The sequence below is a fragment of the Sander lucioperca genome, chromosome 10, assembly GCF_008315115.2.
Source record: "Sander lucioperca isolate FBNREF2018 chromosome 10, SLUC_FBN_1.2, whole genome shotgun sequence".
Classification (NCBI taxonomy): Eukaryota; Metazoa; Chordata; class Actinopteri; order Perciformes; family Percidae; genus Sander; species Sander lucioperca.
In genome coordinates, this window is record NC_050182.1 from 13,301,064 (window position 1) to 13,324,356 (window position 23,293).

The window sequence follows — 23,293 nt, forward strand, 5'->3', positions numbered from 1 at the left end:
ACAAAACTCTGAGGTCACTTTTTCTATTGACAACCCCTCCTTATCTACAGACAAATCTTTTTTTCCACTGACATGTTCATATATCTTTTATAAAATAAATCTTATATTTCCAAGTATACAATAATAAAATGGTGCACTCTGCAGGAAAAAAGGTAACGGGAAACTCCATATATACACATAGTACATCTTAACTATTTTGGCAGACAAGAACAAGTTCAGTATTGTAAACAGCTCTTTACTCCAATTCATGACATTTCTGTCCACTTTTTCGTTTTCTCCCTCTGTCCTGTTACATTCATAACGCCAAAAAATTGTGCTTTAAGAAATCTCTTACAATTCAAGGGCCCTTTTCTTTGTTGTCTCCTCATGTAACACCCCCGGTCCGCTGAGTAGAAGAGCACTGTCACTGAACAATAGGTCAATGTCTTGAATGGTCACGTGGCTGCTTCACTTCACTTGGCTCTCCCAGCTCACCCAGGAAATGAGAAGACGGGGTCGGGAGAGCAACAAACGAATGCATTAGGACTATAGATGAAAAGGTTTGTGAACTTTATGCTGTGGAAAGTTAGGGTTTATGTCAGACACTTTGATAATCATCAGCGTTTCCACATATTATCCCTTTCAACATTTTCCCCAAAAGTTATGTTTTTGCTGGATGTCAAGATTTGTTATTTAGATAACGTGTGCTCATATTGGCTAGGCAGCATCAGATGTGTAGCAAATGTCTAAGATACTTTTCCACTTTTCAGTACAGCTCATACATATTTTAAGACTTTAAGAGATAATGACGGCAATTTTCCAAACTTTTTTTGTCATCCAAACTTGGGTAGGATTTGTGTCTTTGAGAAGTGGTGGCATTTTATTGATGATTACATAGTGGAAGTCTGAGAGGTTACAGCTGTGCTTTGGATACAGGAATGTACACAGTGGAATGTGAAAAAACACTGGTGTGTGTAGAGCGATGATGTATAGCGTGGTAAAGGAGAGAGAGCAAGAGCTTTGGGTTTTGAGCTCAGGAGGCAGGAACAAAGTCGAGGTCTGGATGTGGGTGACATGAGAGCACCAGAGTGGGACTGTGGGCCATTAGTTGTCCTCATCGGTAAGCTCCTCATCTGCGGTGGCTTTCTCAGCAATGGCCTCAAGGCTGTGTCTGCCTTTATACTCTGAGCCGGAGGAGCCGCCTGCTGGTCCGCCTTTACTCAGGTTACAGGTGAGCGCTGCATAGTGGATCTGCTTGAGGTTCTCCTGGACTTCACTCCTGGCGTGCTTCAGTAGGTCTGCCTGACCCTGAGGAGGTAATGATCAAAAAGTTAGAGCATAGCTTCTCAGAGTGGGAACTCAGAAATATGTTATGTGGCTCCTTTCATTTAGATATAAATGTCATAAGAAAGTCATTACAGTATGCCATTAAAACTGTGCAACACATCACCGGTTCTCCACTTTCTGCAACCCAGGCTGTCCAACACAAGCGGAGGGTGCCAGCATCATCAAGGACTCCACTAGCCTCGGCCACAGACTGTTTGCCCTCATTGGCTACTGGAGCACACTTACTGCACTATTTACTTACTATTAGCATGACTGTAATTTCACAAAAAGTCATAGTATAGTATGCAATAAAAATGTCATAAAAAGTCATAGTATGTCGTAAAAAGTCATAGAATAGAATGTCATTAAAAAGTCATAGTACGTTGTAAAAAAAAAAAGTAAAAAAGTCATAGATTAGTATGTCATAGTATAGTACAGTATGTCGTAAAAATGTCATGATGACAATGTCATGCATGAAGTCGCAAGGAACATTTACACAATGGACACCCATTCCTGAATGACGGGAAGCCGTCACAGCTAGATGAAGCCAGCAGTGTTGTGTACTCCATGTATGAAAAGGGCTTTTGGAAAAAAATGTCACTGAGTTCAAAGCTCTGTTGCACAGTAGCCATTTTTTAAGCTTGAAGACCTGCAGTCGATAAATTAATGTACTTTTAATTATCAAAATCTTAAGTCTGTTTAAGTAGTACGCCTGCCAACAATAAGATCCATATATAAGCAAAGCGACAGATTAACATGGATAGAAAATACAGCACACACGAGGAATTACACACACTTGCCTGACTCAACTCAACTGCCTGGTGACAAAGCATAAATGAAAGCTGAGCTATTTGTGTGGTAATCCTAATTATAACTGGAAAATACCACAAATAAATATGAAGAAGGTCATTTATCAATAATTACCCCTTGTGTTGGCAGTGGAGGTTGAAATAACATGTGTGGTGTGCAGACTGGCTTAGACTAGGTAGTATAGTGACTCACTAAGCACTGGTGTTAGTCCAAAAACCAACATTAAAAAAATACCGTTAAAAGGTAATTTTGATTACATTTTGACCTTTCATTTGTGAAATATTAGAACAAATATTACACATAATAATATTGTAAAAATGTTAGATGGGTTTTAATTAACAAACAATCAAGGATGCATGTGCAGCAGGGAAGCAGAGAACACATTACCACAATGCCATGGTAGCCTATACAGTGTATGGACATTTTCAGTACTGAAAAAAAGAGCAACTTGCTTGAAAAGTACTGATCTGAATCACTGAACACATCTCAGATGTGTTCAGTGATTGGAATAAGTCTTGCACTGTGCCTATTAGTGGAATTCACTCTCTAGCTTGCTCGATGACCGCTGTATTCTCTCTCTCTCTCTCTCTCTCTCACTTTGAACACCATGTGTTTTACAAAAACAGTAAAGCGATACTCGCTACATATTTTACCTTTATCGACATTTTTTGTAAAAATCAATGTGATCAACTACTAGCAACCACTACTGTCACTTCTGTGTTGAAAGAAAATGGGACCAATAGGTCACTCCCTACTGACTGGTTAAGGCAAAACCTCTCCCTCAACAAGGACTCGGCTAACATACAACGTCAGACTGAATGAATGAAGCGAAATCCAAAGGCAATTCAGTCTGATTTTCAGGGTGGATGCTGCTGCTACAGGTGATTTATACATCCCTCAGTCATTCTGGTTGGTTTTCAAGCCCGTGTGTGTGTGGTTCTCATGACAACTGTGCTTGAAAACCAGTCTATTGCTAAGCTCTAACAGAAACTGTCATTTAACTGAAAAAAACCGATGGTAAGATTCATCTCTACTGCATTGTACTGCCTGCTGTGAATAAAAATCTCACCTTCAGTATGGTGATGTTCCAGGTGAAGCTCTCCACCGCCTTGTGCAGCTTCCTCCCCTTCAACCCCTCCTTCACGGCCAAGTCATGGAGGTTCTCGTGAAATTCCATCGCTGCGAGAGAGACAGATGAGAACGAGTGTCAAGTCAGTCTTTATGGTTGGAACTCATGGTGGTTTGTGAAACAGAAGAGCAGCTGTGAGGTGACTAAAGTCTGGGAGACATGACTGGGTGCTAGGCCTGTTGTCACAGCGAGGAAACACATTAGAGCAAAGGCACTGGCATGCACTGTCAACATTGCACAGTCTCCTCCTGCAGCAGAAGGGTTGAGTATGTGGAAGTAGAGAGATTCTCTGGCTGTGGAGAAGGATTTCCCTCTCATTACTGTACGTCTGCAGTGTGACAATGGATCGCAGTGACTGCTGTTGCAGGTGTACTGCATGTCAGGTCTGAAAAAAACAAACTGCGTGACCAAACTGATTTTCATTCGGCAAGTGTCCGTTATTTGACAGCTAACAAAGGAAGATACACCCTGTTTCTCTTGGGTCTCCTTTTTTTGTTTTAACAATTCACACTGTTGCATTTACTCTCACTATGTAGGTTAACAGTTTTCTGAGCAAGTGTGCCCTCCTTCAGCAACACCTTGCTTCACCATCATAAATCTGAAATCTATATCCTGGAGTGAAATGTTAGTAAGTGGAGGGTAAAGCACAATGGCACATCCCAATGAGGTGTTGATGGGATGTCAAGTGACAGAAGTGGGCAAAAACTGATGAATTGGTTAAAAAAAACAAAGATAACTCAAAGGAAGAGGAAAAAAAAACAGAAAGCAGTGTTGAAGGAAGCAGCGAGGGAGGATGAGAGCGAAAATAAAAAGCCCCGGAAACAGAGAGAGAGGCAGACGAGAGAGGCAGCGTAGGCAGACAGACATGACGTTCTTTCACTGTGGATTAGCATCAAGGCATCGAACAGAGGAGGGATTTGTCTCCCGAGGAGCTTTCCCACCTCCTCTCTTCCTCTCCCTTTTTTCCCCCCTTTGCATGACTGAGTCTGAGTAAGGACATGTTTAACGTTGAGTTGGCTTCACAGTGCAGCACTGACACTGCAGCAACAGGCAACTGCAGCCTGTGAGGTAAATAAACCAAAGGGAGATGCAGCAGAGTCCCTACTACGCACAAAAGCCCATAGCTGCGTAACACACGTTTGCAGTGGAAATTCCTAGCGAGGATGCACACATTTCCGCTTGAAGCGCTGATATCAGCTGGAGCCAGTTCTGGCCGCTGTTGGTGCTGTTGCCATGGAAACATGGCCTGCACAAGAGAGAGACCCCCTTGGTGTGAAATCTCCATAATAGGTGTGGGGTTGGGAAGTTTTAGATCCTCTCAGCTGTGGAGACAAGACTGCCACCAGAGCCCAGGTGTGAATATAATCAACAACTGACAGAATGTACTATCACATTGATCATCTTTGAACCTAACATCACACCACTGCTGCTAAATCACATATGCACTCCCCCCCCTCCCTTTTCTGTGTTCTAACAAACATGTACAATTATTTCTCTCTTCAATTTCAGGTCGCTATTCTGTAAACTACCAAACTGCTGCTCTGCACGTGAACCATGACTGTGCTGTCAAGCACACACACAGTTAACTCACGCTGGAGGTTGCCTAGCAACATTTTATGGAGTCTGGCAGGCGAGAAAGGGGGAAGCTCATTCTCAGCAAGGCATTTCAGACTGATCTCTGTGAGGTAATGCTGCAAGACTACAACTGTACAATACAGGCTGATGCTCACATCACGTCTCACAGCATGAAACCACTACAGTATGGAGTGGCAGATCAGAGGAGCTTGACCTGAATTATTCATTGGATTGATAATTCTTTCAACAAGAGATGATCGTATACAATCATACCATGGAATGCCACATAATCAGACATAGAATACCAAGGAAAAGCTTTAACCATGATTGATCAATAAAAATGACAGCTACTGCTGCATCTTAATTATTTATATGATCAATTAATCTACTGGTTATTTTCTCGATTAACGTTAAAAAAAAAAAGATCACCACATTTTCTCAGAGCCCAAGATGCCGTTTTAAGATCAATTGTTTTGTCTGACCAACAACACAAAAAACAAAGATAATCAATTTAGATTACAATCGTTACAACTCTCTGACTTAGGGGACACCATGGGCCATAATACAGTACACAATAATGGAACATTAAGTGCAATATTATCATTTTAAATTAAGCATATACACTTACCTGTACTAAGATTTTAGTTATATTTTTGACAGTGTTTATTTGTATTTGGGCCTTACTGTTCACTAGTTGACAAATATGATGTTATTATATTCATGACACTTCACATCAACCTGTTTACATTTTCTGATTGTGTACATTTGGTTTATTCCACCTTTTTGATCATGTTTTATTGTTTATATTGTTTTTATTTGCACTCTACATAGGTGTACATTTTCCAACTTTGTACTGCAGCTGGTGAACAACAATTTCCCTCATGAATAAAGTTCTAACTTCTCCTATTGTATCTTCATTTCTATCATATATGGCACAGAGAAGCTTGTTCAAAGTTCAATCCACATTAAAGTGTATTTTAACACAAACATTAGCCCTTTGTATTCTGCAAAATGTCACTGCAGCTCCACACCATCATTTTGCACTTGGCATTTAAGAACATCTTCCGTACTGATCTTGTTAGTCTGCAGCAGGTTCAGCCATCCATCTGCCCTGAATGCTAACTGGAACCTAAATGAGTGTTGACCCGGTGAGAGTAGTGACATCCCTGTGTGAGTTGCAAACACTTGACTGTGTTCTCCGTTACTGCCTTTGTGTGGGTCTTTTTTTGTGAGGGGAAAGTGGGCCCTGACTGAGCCGATGTGATGGATTATTCACAAATGTAATAGCTGTTGCTGCTGGAACGTTGTGCTTGCTGTAAAGTGGGAATTGGGTTTACACTGACCCAGTTTCTACACATCAGACACAAAACCATGCAACATGCCATATTGAAATGAGTGCACACACGCACGCACACACACACCTACCACTGGGATAAAATGATGTCAGTTCAAGAAGGAAAAGAAATCAATGCTCAAGTTCATCAGTTTGCCATCTGTTGTGTCCTAGTTTGCAATTGTTGGCTGTTGAATTTTCTCCAGCTGATTTTAGATAATCATATATAATGGTGCTGGAGACCAAAAGCCCCGTAAAAAAATGTTTTGGTCTATTTGAGCCTTTTCACTGCTGTGTTATTCATTTGACTATTGTTTCATAAAAAAGAATGATTCACTCTGGCAAGGGTTTATCAATCAGGGCTAGGACTCAAAAGGATAGGAACATCAGATCCCGTTGCGTTTCCAAATGTCATCTGTCCTCAAACAGGACTTCACTAATAATGAAATGTCATTTTGTTAAGATGACTAAGTATTAACGTAGAAAAATATCTTATAATGTCTGGCAGACATCTCCTTCAGGTTTAAATACTTATTTCAAAAGAGTAACTTATATTAGTCCAATGGAAGATGAGCAACAGGCAGAACTCGGGCACCACAACAGTTGACAATACACACTTGCACATGTGCTCTATGAATCAAACAATGCTCAATTAGTAATTCATGTGTTGAGACAATCATTTTGCAAACTGTACATATTGTAAATAATACAGTATATTGCTGTAGATCTGTAAACGGCTGGCGAAACAGCAGGTGGTGCTCAAAATAGAATAAGAAAGAGGCTTATTATGATTACGGAACGCAAGTAGAACTCACTCATTTCATACATTAGCCATTTTAAATTGCGAATGCTACAGCAAAATCTCTGAACCAAATAGAAAACGGTCAAAATAAAACTCCCAGCTGCACAGATGTGAGCAGAGGCTTTGGTGGATCTTTCTGATGCCAGTATGCTCAACATCACAGCATCTTTTTCCTCAAAGCCACTGGTAATTGTTAAGGGCTGGAAGGTGGTCGAACTGAAAACACCAAGGAAAAAACAGCACAAAGCCTTTGATCCCCGCATTGGTTAAAAGACACAGTCCTCCTCTTCTCTGATGTTCCACGACAATATAAATTAAATATTTTATAAGTCCGTCCATCTGGAAACCAATGAAGCTGAGCCGATGGTCCGCCCTTCCACTCTCCCTTAGCGCTTCCAGCGGGATTACTCTGTGATAAATTAGCCTTCTATGCTACCGAGATGAAATTCATGGCCAGACAGTGCTGGATTAATGTAAAAATTGTTATTTGGGTTTTTACCCATACGTCTGCATAGACTGCAACACTTGCTACATTAAAACAAGAATTGTCGCAGAATAAAGACCTTTGAAAACAACAGGAGCACAGATAAAACACACCAAAGGAAGAGAGCTGTCCGTCCTTTGACAGTATCCTCAGTCAATGTTTTCCTTCTTGAGACTGTGTCTGTGCATATTCTTAAATTCCAGCAGAGCCTTCACTGAAGAGCTGCCAATAAAACTTTGCTTCCCAGAAAAGCTGACTGAAGCTGAAGTTATTTTACCCCTGGTTGCATTAGGTCATTCTGTTACAATAGGCTACAAAGCCAGGACTGCATAAACACATTAAATACACATGACGGTCTTACTAGTATCGAGCGTCTGCTGCAGAAAAACTATACATGGACTGCCTCTGTTAGCTTTGATGTTTCGATTCACTCATCTCTCTGAACCCTAAACCAAACCGTGTAATTAAAATACTGCACAAAGGCTGTTACTGGCGTGAATTAAACACCTCTGTATGAACTGCAGCTTTTCAAAGGGAAGCAGTGACTGGATCACATACTTGGAACACAATTCAAATGGTAATTCCACTTATGCAAATAAGCAAAGTATAATCACTTCTATCGAATTTCATATTGAGTGATCTGCGTTGTGTGGCTTCAGAGAGATGGTGGGTCCATTGGGCAAGCATTCAGGAGCTGTCTAATGGTAGACAGCCTTTTATAGTTGTTCTACTTTGCCATCTGACCTGATCTCTTACCTGCTTTTTGGGTTTGTAGAATTCTCTCATACACCCCCTCAGAGTTTTCTAGCAGAGTCCTGCTGGTCTGGATCATCTGAGACGAGACAAAACATATTGTTTATATTTGCCTTTATTTCCACATCAGAAAAAAATTGGCAACCCACAATAAAGCAGGGAGCAGTCTCCGTCTGGTGGCCGGGTGTTCCTATCCAGGGAGGGCTCCGAAAAAAAACAAGTTGTTATTACAGGCATGGTGGTGGGCGTGGTTGCTGAACTGCATTTTTGAAAGCCAAAATTAGAGGAAAGGAGACACGAGCAATTAGGGTGTTTATTAAAAGGTACGTTTTTCTCCTCAAACAGGAACAGTGTCTTGTCATCTGGAGATATAAATGTCAACCCCTTGGTACTTGGTTTTAAATGCATCTCTTTTAAAATAAAAAAAGGCAGACAATCAAGGTGGTATGATTAGGATGAGAGTAAAACGTAAACATTTCAGTAATCTTAAGACAGACCACTACGGTGTTATCTGTGAAATTGCAGCTGTAAAAGATGCTAAGTTTAGCTCCTGTGGTGTTGTGCTCAACCCGAAGTGAATGCAAAAACTCTGCTGACCTGCAGGTTGTTAAAAGTCTCATGGTGGCCGTTAAGGCAGACTTTGGGATCTATTTACATGTTAAATGCCAACAACGCACCCGCCCAACACCACCCTAAAAAAACTTTGACTTCCTTACACAGGGACAACATCACAGTGGTGTTTCACAAGGTTAATGATGCATATGTAGCCTGTCACAGAGAGAGGTAAATACATACTGAGTGAACAGGGTGCCTAACAGGTACTGCTGCTCGATATGAGGAAAATATCTAATTGTGATTATTTTGACTGATATTGCGATTGCGATATGATTCACGATATTGGAGGTAATGATGATTTTTGTATCCTTATTCTCATTTTCGTTAAAATTAAAAAAAAATAATGTAAATGATTATAGTGTGTTTTTTGCGAGGATCTGGACCAAACAAAGATGTTTTCTGTAGGACAGGATTTGTAGACTGGGACTTCTCTGTAGCACCACAATACTTAATTCAGAATGGTTTGACACATATTTTGTTTTTAACAAATATTGCGGGCCCCCCTTCCGCGATTTGGATATTGCACTAGTCCATATTGCGATTTCGATAAAATTGCGATTAATTGTGCAGCCCTACTAACAGGCCATCTGGATCTTTCTCTTCGATTGTCTTAGTAATAATCTTAGTACAAGTTTAATTGTTTAATGTGACGGAGATGATACAGTATATGTACCCACATTGTTGCACTGCTTTTGATTTCAATTTGTGCCTGTTGGGCACTGGGGCCTTTGTTTATGCAGGATTGCTGTAATTGACTTGTACATTTAGTTGTACACTCCCTAAGTGACTTAAGTGCACCGCAAAGTTGTGTCACAAAGCCAGGCCGCCCTGCTCTGCTGCCAAAATGGAAAGGAAGGAAAGAAAAACACAGTTTTATTCAAGCTCAGTGTTACAAAGCCATTCTGAAAAAAGAGCAGCGACAAACATCATGCCCCTAAGATCGATCTCTGGAGCATGCCAGCTCTGTGGCCAGCCAGCGATAGAAGAGACAGAGTAGGGGGGAGTGCAGGGGGTGTCAGGAACAGCATGGAAAGAAAATGTGAAGGACGGAAACTTCTTTCAGAAATACAGGTGAACACACGTTATAATTAGTAACACCCTCATATTAAATCCCATAGACCATTTAGTTTCATTAAGTGAAGTCTGATATTCTATTGTGAAATCCCATGAAAAGACCAGAACCAGCGATTGATTGATCCTATTGACTTGAAGTAGGCCTATTGTCTGTGCATATAATGTCTGATAAATCGTATTCCTCTGTGCCAGAGAGCTCCACTGTTGTCCAAAAACTATCAATGAGCCACACTGTTGCATTAGTATGAACATGGGCACTGTGGTTTATTTTGAGTCAATCCCACATACACTATCCTGTAGCTGGAAATACTCACACGAGCACCAAATGCATTTCTCCCCAACACATGCACTAGTTATTTCTGTTTTTAAAAGAACAGTGCACAGTTGAGCCTTTTTAAAGTACTATTACTGTATATGTGTTGAGATCCATTTGTTAAAGATTAATGTCATTAGTGGGAACCAAAAAGCTTGATGCTAACACATTGTTGGTTTTGATCTTTTCATTAGATTTGCTGACAGTAAGATAAATATTGAATAACACCAGACATCCTTTAACTACTACTACCACTACTGTGGTAGGAAAACATTTGATTAGCAACTAAGGCTTTACTATTGGATATTGTTTCTTCTAAATTAGTGGTAGGGTTTCTTATTCCATCAAGTCCTACTGGATAGTCGTGAGATCAATTAGAATTTGTTGGTGTGCTGTGCATTTTTATTGAAATTAGTTGATATTAGGGGTGGGGAGAAAAAATCGATATAGCATAGTATCGCAATATTTTCCGTGGCAATACTGTATCGATACACAGACGCCAAGTATCGATCTTTTATTATGTGTGTGTTGGTCAGTTTGTCTGCTTGACTATCCCATTTTGCAGCAATGAAATTGAAGTGAGATGAACAAACGGAGAAATGTATCTTTTTAGATAAAACAGATGTTGACAAAGTTTTCTTTTGGGGACATAATTTGAAATTGGGAAACATTTGAAGTTGGAAAAAAGGTAATAAATTGCAATATATCACAGAATATTGCAATATGCTTAAAATCGCAATAATATTGTACCGTGACTTAAGTATTGTGATGGTATTGTGAGGCCTCTGGTGATTCCCACCCCTAGTTGATATGGGTACCTCTACCATTACATCATCATAATTTAGATCTATAACTCTTGTGAGAGTTAGAGAGGGCATGGCAAAGTGACAGATTTTCTAAAGACAATCATGCCCTTTTTTTTGGGCATGATTACATAGAGTCCATCCCCTGATATCAGGAACTGTACGGGGGACAGATGCAGTTTCAAAAACCCATGTAGTGAATCACTGTGTTACACTGAAAGCAGTCATGGGTCATGACTAAGCGATTGTGGCTGTTTTGTGTCACTCCACAGCTGCAGTTGTGGCACTTAGTGCTGTCGCACACGCTGTGATTACTTCCCTAATGGGAGAAGAGATTACCGTCTTGGTGGCAGATACCGCATCTCAAATGTTTTTAAAGGTATAATCTAAGGTAAGTGGACACTAAAGACCACTCTCTTGAAAGTGCTATGTATAGTTTTATTATTATTAATATACCCGTATATAACAGACACAAATGCTCATTTATTTTGTATGTGATAATATCTTAGCAATACTATTAGGTATGTAACTAGTAACAAGTAAAGGGGGATACATGTTAAACACAACAGACCTTAATTATGGATAAAAGATATCGGAGATATGCAGATGAATTATAATACATAGAACTAATATGTAGGCTATGTATAGTTCTAACATATTTAAGTGCCATAGAAAAAATAATATTGGGTCAGACAAATCAATGACTAACATATGAGCTTTGTATTGCCCTTGGTTCAGTGTTGAGAGATTGTGCATTCCCAACTCATCTATTTACAGGATGGCCCTTACTGCATCTGTTATGAACAAAAACAGAAATCAGAGCATATTATCTAAGACCACAAGCTGGCATCGTGCAGAGTCTCTCCACCTTCTTCTCAGCACACAAATGAGCAGGAATTGAGACCCAGATTCTATTTTTGCCAATTAGGAAGCGAAAGTCTGGATTTTGACACTGTGCCTGGATTTCTGATGGTACTGTTCCATACATTATTTACAACTCGTTAAAGTTTGGCTCTCCTGCTTTCATGTGGGCCTCTGCATTCATCAGCTCTCCTTCAGCTGTGCACCTACTTGCTCTCTGTCTCATCTGGCACTCAGGCCTGTAGCTTCACACCACTTATGATTTTGGTCTCCAAACACTTGTCATTTTCTCCTTTCTTCCCTCCAACTCAATTTTCCAGGCACTCTTTCCATCAGGCCCAATTAACTAACCCTTTACTCATGAGTCTGAATCCAGCAGAGGGGTCAACTTAATCCATCATTTCAGCATCATACCCCTTCTCAGATGTTCATTTCCCACAGTCCCAAGGGATAAAGTGTGCCATACAAATAACACAGTTGGGTGCAGATAACACTTAATTGTGTCTCCATGCATTGAGTCTATCGAGTCCCATCTTATAGGGTTTAATATTCTAGGGGCAAGATGCTACAGCCAAAAGGATGGTGATCAATCTGATAAGATATACTGTAATTACTGGATGCAAAATTATTTTTAAGTCGTTCACTTGTTGCTCTACTTCAGCCAGTGGATTTATCCAGGGGATTTCTGCCTAGTGACTGAAATAATGATGGAAAGTCGACTTGCTCAGGATGTGTTTAGGGTAATGGCGTTGTCTGGGAATAGCCTCAATGGCATGTTGCATAACATAACATTGATTTTTTTTACTTAACAGAGCTCCTGCCATGTTACCTAACCATCTCTGTATGCTTCCAATAGTGTCCAGAAAAGCCACAGTATTGATTTGATTGGAGTCGAAGCTTGTTTGCTTGGTAAGGTCTTCTTTTTTTTCCTTTAGTGGATTGATGCATAGGTAGATACACAGATAGACAAAGATAGCACCACTGCCAAATCCTCCTTAAACTACAGTTAATATGTTGAGAAATAACATTTTTCTCTGTGCACTGCTGCCTGCATGAGAACCACAAGGACTGACAAGAAAGTAAAAGCACATTCACCCCAAAACATCTTAAGATTAAATAATGTGTGCTAATTTGTTTCTCTGATTTTTTTGGGATTATTTTAGGTTTGTATAACTGAATATAAAATCCTGTTTTATATTTTACCCACACAGATCAGTAATTTGTGTCTCTTCCTGTTTTTTTAATTTGACAGTAACTTATCTGGATCTATCTGCTCGCATCACATGTACTTCCAGGTGGTATCATTGTGCAAACAAAGTCTTTCAGACTACTCACCATGTCATAGGTGGTGACGACTTTCTTGAGGACCTCTGGTAGCAGGCCTTGGGATTCCAAGTTAGGGTACTGGTCGGCGAGGTTGAACACCAGAAGGGGGCTGTTGTCGGGTCCAGTCAGTCGAGGGGAAAGGGCCAAGATGCACTGCTTCAGGTTAGCCACTGCTGAAGGGCCGCACAGCTCTTTAAAGGACACAATGGCATTCTGCAGAGAGAAGAGAGAAATTAAAGCTGGGCTTGCAAGCAGTTATACTGGTTTATACTGGCATACCAAGCAAAACATATGTCTAATGACATAACACTAGTAAAAGTCTGAAAAGAAAGGGAATATATTCCATGTCGCTAAAATCTGGCATTGATCTGCATTAAATATATAACCACAACCCCACGGAGTAGTCAAAGGAAGTGGCTGGAAGCTCACTCATTACCTGAGAGAACTTTTATTTTGGCACACGTTAGCTAATCATAAACAATCCTTTTGGACTGACACCAGTTTCACACGGAAATGGAACGAACACACACACAAACACACACACACACACACACACATCACACAAATCCTAAGCTTCCTGTGAAAGCACAAATTTAAATCCATAAACATAAAGGACCGGAGGGACAAACTGTGACAGGACGGCCAAGATGTGTTATAGTCTCAAAGCCAGTGGCTTGTTATTAGGCAGCTTTATTTGTTTAGCACATTTTCAGCATTACACAATGACTGCAATATAAACAGGGCTACCAAAATAAATCCTACTACAATGCCTGAAGAAACACAACATGGGAGCAACCACAGATTGTTGTGACACTCCAGTACAGCATTACTCACTGAATTTCTTTACGGAGACTTCAAATGAGAAATAAAGTCCACAAATGAGGCATTAATGTGAACATGAAAGAGAAAATTACGCCGTGTTCATGATCCCTTTATCATAAGAAGAAAGGTTTGGGACTGGAGTTGTCTAGATTGAGAGCTGTTAAAAATAGCAAGTGCTAAGGTTAATACATGTTAACAGCCGGCTAAAGGCCCAGTTCATCTTCTGTAGTAGCTGCAGTGATTTTAACATCACACAAAAAATGTACCATTTCAAAAGGGATCTCATCACAATGTCTCTCAACTTTATTCCCGCATTTGTTTTGACTATTGCGCAACACATAAGGATTAGATCAAATGTGATTTAATCAGGCCCGGTGGTTTTGTGTACATCTTTCCAGGGTGGGAGCCTTTTTTTTTTAAGATGCTCAAGATTCTTTGTAGTAAATCTGGTTATAATAATCTTTACTTGACCTGGGGTTACATTTTCTTCAGTCTACCCTTTCAGAGAAAAACATTCCCATGCTGTAAGATGGAAGAAAATTTGGCTCACTGTTGTACACACATCAGAGGTTACTAGTGAACAGTATAAGCATTTAATGGAGTTTGATTTAAATGTCTTACCTGCATGTTTTCTCTGAGATCTGTTGCCTCCCTCAGTGGCAGCATGGCTGTTTTGAAGACATCATCCACAGCCTTGATCAATAGCACTCTCATGCTGGCATACTCTCTACTTCTCTTGCCCTTTCGTACAGACAGTCCCCTTTTGTGTGGTTTGCCGCCCCCTCTTCGATTGGTTATGGCCACATGAACAAACAACAAGGTATGTGGCAGAACCTCGCCTGTCAGAGATTGTAGTGGTACATGGCGAAAACCTGGCTGGAGACACTCAACGGGGATTGTATATTGGCCGATAAATTCATCACCAATGTAGTCGTCGTCTAGCACCACAAAGCGCACCATTGCAAGCTCAGGGAGATTGATCTGAAACTCAAAGCTCTCATCAAACAGAGGGTTGTCTCCATTCTGGTTGACCGTTTTAGTCCTTTGTTCAGCACAGTCAGCAGGAATTCCGTGAATTTCCACATACACATAGGGGTCTACTACGTCTCCTTTGGCACCTGAGCCTTTGGGTTTGGGGAAGTTTTGTCCACTGATGATCTTGATGTGTAAGAGCTGTGGAGAAACACCAGGTACTGAATCTTTAGTGTTGGCACTAAAATATGAAACCTGCTCCCTCATGATCGCTGGACGCAGTACATAGCCGCAGTTCCCATTCTGACGGAACCAGCCGATGTTTAAATCCATCATCAGGCCAGGAGTCTGGTAGTTCATTGCCACAATCTGGCAACCACACTTCCAGAAATCTTGTGGATTCATGTTGCTAGAGTCGATGCGCATGGGGCTAGGGTAAACTCGTGCAAGGTACTTTTTGTTGTAGTTAACAAAGTCACCTGGGAAGTCACTGGCACAGCGACTGGCAAAGACCTCATTGAAAGAGCAAAGCTCCCATTGCTTCTGGTTCTGGAAAGATGTTGGAAAGTCTTTGAATTCCACAGACTTACACAAGGTCACAAGATCAGAGAGGTCCTTGGACAGCTGGAATTTTTTGGGTGCGATAGTCTGTTGTTCCGCAGACTCAATGCTCATCCTTTGAGACATTTCTGCCCCCTCGTCTTCATCTGTCACCTCACCTTCTGAAGCAGTGCAGTTTGTGCTCAGTTTCTTACCCTTCAGCAGAATCTTTCCCTTCAGTTCTAAGGGAGAAGGGAGGTAGCAGTCCTCAGGTTTTGGAGAATCTATGTGGATCTTGTCTCCAAGGATCTTCTTTAGGTGCTGAAACATGACTCTCTGCTGCTTTAAGGAGCAATGGTTTTCTAAACACAGTAGTAGTGGAAACTCGGATGCAACAAAGGCATACTTGTTGATGACGTCAATGACGCTGCGAAAAACTATCTGTGATGTCATCGTGTGACCAGTGTAAATAACAGGTTCGTTATCAGGCCCATCCCACACATCCAGCTCTACACTGCGGCAGCCCATCTTGAGGGCACGGATATACCCTGTCACATCAGAGGGACCTCTGAACTGATCTTCTATCAGATATGTGTTGTGGGATGCATTGATGTAATAGTGGGACAAGGGCTGTTTCATGTCTTGGCATACGGTTTTTTGTTCAGGGTCAAATATATGGCACTCTGGAGACATAAGATAGTTGGTGAACCCATCAAGAGAAAGCCAACCCTTGAGCTGGCCCTCTTTAGACGGTTCATATTTCTGAATGACGTCTATGCTGGTGTCTTCACTGACTTGTGCCATTCCCTGCTCTGCCTCCAGAAATATCATTAAGTCCTTGGTATCCAGAAATTCTTTGTTACTGGAGAACTGAACAAAGAGAAAATAAATTTCTGGTCTGGTGCAAAGATCATGAAAGACCTCAATGAACTCATCTTTTGTCACATCAGAACCTGCTTTGTCCTTAGCTTTGTGAAGCTCCTTGAACTTCAGTTCTATTTTCACATTTTTAAGTCCCGGGTTCAACTTTTTGACTAGCTGCACAGCAGCACATATGGTTATTTGTTTGCTGTTGTAACCGCCTGCCTCATCGAAAAGTTCACCCAGCCAAGATGAGCGCATGTTGTTCTGACTGCTCTCTATCATGTTCAAGGTATGTTTCCCATAGGAGATCAGGTATCTCAGCCCTGTAACCCAAATGTTGGCAACATCTGCAGTGTTTGCCACCAGGTCCAGGGACTCATAGTTCTCCCCAAAGATGATTGAGAACGCACAGTCCTCTGATATCTGATCATAGGTTCCATTAGTTCTAAAAGTGTCTGTATTTTTCCCTGTCCGCACCTCCTTGATGGATTTTACATCAATTTTGGCCTTTTCTGATTCCTTCTTCGAGGGCTCCCATCTCAAAGACTGCATGTCAGCATCAAGGAGAAAGTAGCGGTGGTAGATGCGGGAATTGGATCGCACTTTCTTCAGCTCAGAGCCATCCACCATTGCACTGATGCAATCACTTGCACTGCTTATTTTCTTCTCTGTGGGCATGCTGCTGAATGATACAGTCTTCTTTCTTTCTTTACGCTGTCTTGAGCTATCCTGCAGAGAAATAGAAAATAGTGCATGAATAAAAACCCTTCTGTAGATACTGAATGATAAATAAAGTTGTTTGATTTATTAGACGGACACTACTAAAAAGACATTCAGTGAAAATCTTTAATCGTTTTTATGTTTCAACAATAAGGAATATAATGTATATCTTTTCAGCTGTATAGATGTTTTCCCAATAGTGCTTTACTTCTCATCATTAGCTAAACAAATAAATCAAGTCTTCAAAGAGTAAATGTTTGATGCACATTTACAGTTATTTGCAATCCTTCACAGCTGAAGAGAAAGAAATATAAAAAATATAAAATTGTTAAAATTAGCTATACCTTGACAACATTTAAATACTGCTTACATGTTAATGAATAAGTAATAATATTAAATTAATATGATAAATATAACGGAATATATATATATATTATTTTTTTTATTTTTTTCAGCTAATACTTAATGTATCTACGTTTACTTTAAGTAATATTTCCAATGCAGTATTTTATCATTGTGGTACATTTTTACTTATGTAGAAGATCTCAATACTTCTTCCAGCACTGCTAACACTTTGGCGTAAGAAAAAGCATAACCCTGCTAGTGTAATGGGTAGATAAAATGGCCACATATAAAACAGTTACCCCCTCCTATTTTTTTTTATTTTATTACATTTAAGATAACAGTTCCATGTATTTCACTTCATGTCAGTAGATGGCGTTGTTGTACTGCTTCACCGTAGTGGGTTGCCGTGGAGACGGTAGCTCAAGCGCTCAGAAATAAACATCCAGCGCTTGAGAAAGACATACTTTCTGTATCTCCACTTCTTTCCAACCCACAGGTATATTTTTAAACCTTTCCAATCTCTGTTAATATGCATCAAAAGAGTATATCACCAGTACGGTTGTCTATATGATGTATGTTGTCATGTTCTGTGTAGAAAGGTTATTGGGAGGTGTTTATATGTATTTGCTAGCAGCTTTAGCTAGCGAGCTAGCAGAAGCTAGTTGAAGTTAGCCTGTCACCGTCGGTGAAGGTTCTGTTCTCTCGTCTTTCTGTACGGACTGTAAATAGTGTCGTGTCGATTGAACATCAGTATGTTTAAATGTAATATGTAATGTCTATTAAGTCTCTCTGTACTTTGTATCATTTTGTTTGTATTGCCGGTGCTCTGTTCAGTATACATTTTGTTAGCCAGAGCCTGTCAATGTTCTATGGAGGCTACGCCGCCGTCAGTTGATGTGCACGTGCCTGTAGACACACACGCAAACGGCAGACCGATGCGCTGTTAGTGATTGATTATCACACCAACACGTGAACAGTTTAAATCTTAATATAGTATTCTTGGTATTTGATCTATGAAAAGGTTGTTTGTATTGTAATGTATTTCATAGAAGTAATCCAATGTAGCCTCTGATCTGTTGTATGTGTTCACTTTAAAGGAATAATCTAACAGATAACAAGATAGCCATGTAGCCTATGTCTACATACTTGAATATGCTATAGCAATTGTTTCAAGATGTAATATGATCTATAGTGTCATTGATGTATATTTGATATATTATACAGTAAGACTGGTATCTATTTCACAATTATTAATAATAGTTATTAATAGGTTTTGTATTTTATCTGATCTATACCAATGCTTTACATATTGGTTTGTTTATTGTATTCAGTGTAATTATAGATCATTTCTATATTATATAGTCCATGTAATGGCTAAAGTTATGGTTTAGGATCTCATAGTATTATTGAGATATTTATATAATTATAGTGTATTTTATAATTGTATGTGTTGTTAATTGCCCAGTGTCCTAGTGTGTGCTAGGCCTATCTGTTGGCATTGTTATTTAATTACTTTTTGAAAAGAAACTAATAAAACAAAAAAAGAGATATTTGGCTCAGAAATAAACATCCAGCGCTTGAGAAAGACATCATTTCTGTATGTCCACTTCTTTCCAACCCACAGTGCTATCCAGCCTGTGGCTTTGTACCTGCCCAGATTCCCCTAGGTCTGAGGTCAGTAACACTGGGACTACTTCACATTCATACATAATGCGTTGCTTGTGAAAAGAGTGAAAGAGGATGCGTGTTTGTTTAAACTAATGACAGAACAAAATGTGGTTTCATGTGTTGATTACAGTTTATTTTTACCTCAAATTAATTTTAGATTATCATTCCTTCAACCAGTCTCTAGACTGGTCACCGCAAAAAGACCTGAACTAGAATTGTCGCCTTGTGGTTGTATGCTTCTGCCAACCAGTCAAGTTGCAGTTTACATCCATGTCTGTCCAGACTCATTCTATATGTAGTGTAGACTTTAAAGCAATTTAATAAGAAAAAGGAATTAAGAGTATTTTTTGGCAAAACATGGATGCTTCACACACATCTTCAACCCAGCACCACATAACTATCTAAACAATCTATACAATCACCACAGTTTCAAGGTGGGCACCCAAGATTAGTGTCACCAATTCAGTATCTGACCAAATGTCTCCCCTTCAGTTCCTGGGTTATGGTGTTAAATTATGGCCAGAAAAACTTTTTTGCATAACATTATGATGTCACAGTGAAGTTGACTTTTGTATATAAAATGTCATCACTTCATCATTTTAACCTATTAGACATGTGTGTGAAATGTTGTCATAATTAGAATAGGAATTCTTGAGTTATGCCAAAAACACATTTTGTGAGGTCAGTTACCTTTGACCACCAAAATCAGTTCATCCTTGAGTCCAAGTAAACATTTGTGCCAGATTTGAAGACATTCCCTCCAGGGGGTCTTGAGATATTGCGTTCACAAGAATAGGACAGACGGACAACCCGAAAACATAATGCCTCCAGCCACAGCCGCAGAGACATACAAATGTTTTTATAGCAGGTTTCAGGATTAAAAATTCTGTCTTCAAGTTTTCAACATGAAGAAAAAGTAGAGCTCCACCTTACATAACAATACAACAGAACACAACATGCTGCCTGCTCCGAAATACTGTTTGCATGTTATGTCCTTCCTTCCTGTTCCCTCTTTGTTCCCTCTGAACATTTGCTGAGCGGCACAGCACACGGCAGCAACTTTATTGGGTGACTCAAGGTACCTGTCACTGTACATTATACAGGAAATCTCCCTAAGGAGAGTATCGCCCACAAATATCCAGTCATCTACAGCAGCCACATTTCTGACATTTTAAATGAATCCAGCTCTTTTTCGCTGCAGCAGGTTTCTTCAGCACAAGGACATCATTTTATATTTTGGATTGTTCCAACTCATTTGACAAATTTTGCACCAGCCAAACCCTTGTTAATCATCAGGTGGCAGCTTAATGGTGCCACTTTTTATAGAAGTAATGCATCATTTTGTCAACTATATGATGTTGCCAGGTTAAGAATTCCTTATGCTGCACATCAGTAGAAACCACTGATCTTAATTTTCCTTTGGTGTTTAATGAAATGCACAAAACCTTCACAACCTCTTATGTAATCAAACTGAGATGTGCATACCTCACATACTGAAAGAACCAGCACTCATAAGCATGTGTTAAGGAAAGATGGACAAAGTCATAAAAAGGGGTTTAATAATAGGAATGATGGGTTACGTGTAGGATTGATGGGGCTATATCTACCTGACTATAAATGCATATAAGACTGCTCAGTTCCCCCCGCAACTGACGCGCGCGCCCACACACAAACACACATGGTGGATGCAGGAAAAACCGGAGATGAGACGACATGATGACCTAAATTGAGGACAGCTACGCTCGTTATTGTAAGTGCAATGATAAGTTAAAGTCCAATAAGTAACGTTACTTTATAAAACCGTATGAATGTGTCCCAGGCCAGGCCAGGATAGGAAATGAACTAACAATGTAAAGATTAACAAGCCACTGACACGTATATGTTCAACAAAGGTGTCACACGTTTTTTTAGGCTACATTTTTTGTCACATACAGCAAACATCTCCTCTAGGGCTGCCATCTCTTAGTCGATTAGTCGACTAATCGGTCGTTTTGGTCTTAGTCGACTAAGATTTCTTTAGTTGATGAGTCATTTTTTTATGCTTATTCATGCTTAATTACTCATTTCCAAGAAACTTATGAGCACATTTCTGGCAAGCACAAGATTTAAAGTGGTGCTTTTGCAGGATTAATTGTGGAGAAACTCAGTTTTACAGATGGTTCATTAACTACATTTATATTGTGCTTTTCTAGTCTTAACCACCTCTCAAAGAGCACAGCTCTGTCGATTACATCAACTAATCGATTAATCGACAAAATCATATAAGTGTTAGTCGACTAAGAATTTCTTTAGTTGAGGACAGCCCTAATCTCCTCACTATCTGCTAGCTGCCTGTCCCCTGAATACACTGTAAAAAAGTGGTCTCTGTAGACAGCCCAGGCTCCACAAACGGCAACAAAAACAAACTGTGCCAACCTGCACCACGAAACATAAACAGTGTTCCAGCCAATAACAGACAAGAAGGATTTGGGGGTGGGGGTTGGGAGGTTAGAACACGGAAGGGAGGGGGAGGGGACGGGATGAGGAGGAGAGAGGAGCGAGCTAGCCTCCGTTTTGTTTGACAATACTTCGAACGTCAACAAGAAGTGACATCACCCAACATCGCTTAGAGCACCTTTAAATCCACCAGCCATTTTCATATTTTACCAACATTTGCACCATCATGAGCCTTTTTGGTAAGGTTACTAGGAAAACTCAGCCCAGAGTAGTTTTATTCTCCCCAAAATAAGTTTCCTTTTTATTTTTAAAGAATTATACCAAAAAAGAATCGCAACTTTTTTTTGCAATTTTCACTGTCTCTCGCAACTTCATTGCAACACTTCAATATGTGAAATCCTGGAGGGACTGATAAGAGCTTTCACACATCCTCCATCTGATATTTACATCTTTCTCATTTACTTCACCCAGTCAGCTGACATTATAATACGAAACGACAACGCTGACTTGATAGATTAATTTGTAGCGTTCATTTCTTCACAAGACCAGCTTTTCTGTAATTGTTGAAGCCGTTTCATCATAATCACTCATTTTTGTCTCCTGTCTGTCTGCTTACTGTTTTCCCTATTGTCTCACCATACTACCATGGCTCAGCAGTTACTGTTAGAAATACACAGGGATTAGCTGTGCTACATCTTATATATACTTGTTTGTAATTAGAAAAGAGGAGGAAAAGACAATTGATACTGACCCAGAGTGCTGCCTGCTGCTGACAGCACAGTCTGGGTCAGATTGTTTATTTGTTTGCACAATTAAGGCATCAGAGTAGATGATAGAGTAATAAAACTAAACAGATGATGTACAGAGGAAGACGAATGCCAAGGAGGCTTAAACAAAGTCCTTCCCAACATTAAAAACATCTCAAATACAAAACACCTTATCTAACAGATCCAGGGAAGCCTGTCAGTGGGGAATTCTGAAATTACAGAAGGCCAAAAATATTATGCAATTATTTTTCAAAATCAATTAATCATTATAAATCCCATCTGTGTGTTGGAGTATTGCAAAACACACAGGCCAACACATTGCTGGTAGAATCTTACACCTCTCCATGTATGGACCATGTCAATTAAATGTAAACATAATCATCACATTCTTTTACACAGTCTGCTGCTTAAGGAGAATTTATTATATAAAAGGGGAGCCTAAAAACTAAATGCATGACTGAAGATAATCCTTATGATCTGGGCCAGAATGTGAATTTACGGTCACTGCTTACTGATAGTATGTGTCTGCTTCCTGCTGTATTTATTAACAGGAGCGCCACGCCGGGCATTCTTCTCAGGTTTTCCCTCTGCTTCCTTTACCACAAACTAGAAAACAATACTGCCCACACCCATCTCTCGCTTAGCATTTGTTATTATTTCCTGAGGACACTCAGGAAATAAATAATCCCTTTTCGGTCTCTGGTAAAAGTCAGATGGCCCAGGGTGTTTTCTTATGCAATAAGTATAAGCAAGTTTTATTAGTCCTTAAATGGTACTTTAAAGACGAGATTGCGGTCATCAGATTGTCTATTTATAGTTGATCAGATATTTGCTTTATAGGGTACATATTCTTCTAGACATCAATATTACTTATCTAAGTTCATCTCTGTTTCTTGAAGTCCAACAATAAACTATTTTTAAAGTGAACTTTGATCAAGATGTTTTGTGTTAGCCAGATCAAAGCACAGTGCCAAAA

At 39.9% G+C, this 23,293-nt stretch overlaps 1 protein-coding gene across 2 annotated transcripts in view; it reads right to left on the bottom strand.

Annotated features, from left to right (window-relative positions):
• Positions 1–219: 219 nt before the first annotated feature.
• The window catches only part of LOC116035974 (inactive phospholipase C-like protein 2), a 38,540-nt gene continuing 15,466 nt past the window's right edge, over positions 220–23,293 (bottom strand). The window contains exons 3-7 of one of the 2 annotated variants that reach the window (XM_031279360.2): positions 14,627–17,110; positions 13,193–13,396; positions 8,195–8,270; positions 3,185–3,294; positions 220–1,287 (exon numbers count right to left, since the gene is read on the bottom strand). In XM_031279360.2, the coding sequence (XP_031135220.1) occupies positions 1,084–1,287; positions 3,185–3,294; positions 8,195–8,270; positions 13,193–13,396; positions 14,627–17,110 (3,078 nt within the window). In that variant the 3' untranslated portion in view covers positions 220–1,083. Of the gene's footprint in view, positions 1,288–3,184; positions 3,295–8,194; positions 8,271–9,445; positions 9,643–13,192; positions 13,397–14,626; positions 17,111–23,293 lie in introns of those variants that run through there. The other variant, XM_031279361.2, reaches the window with a different exon arrangement.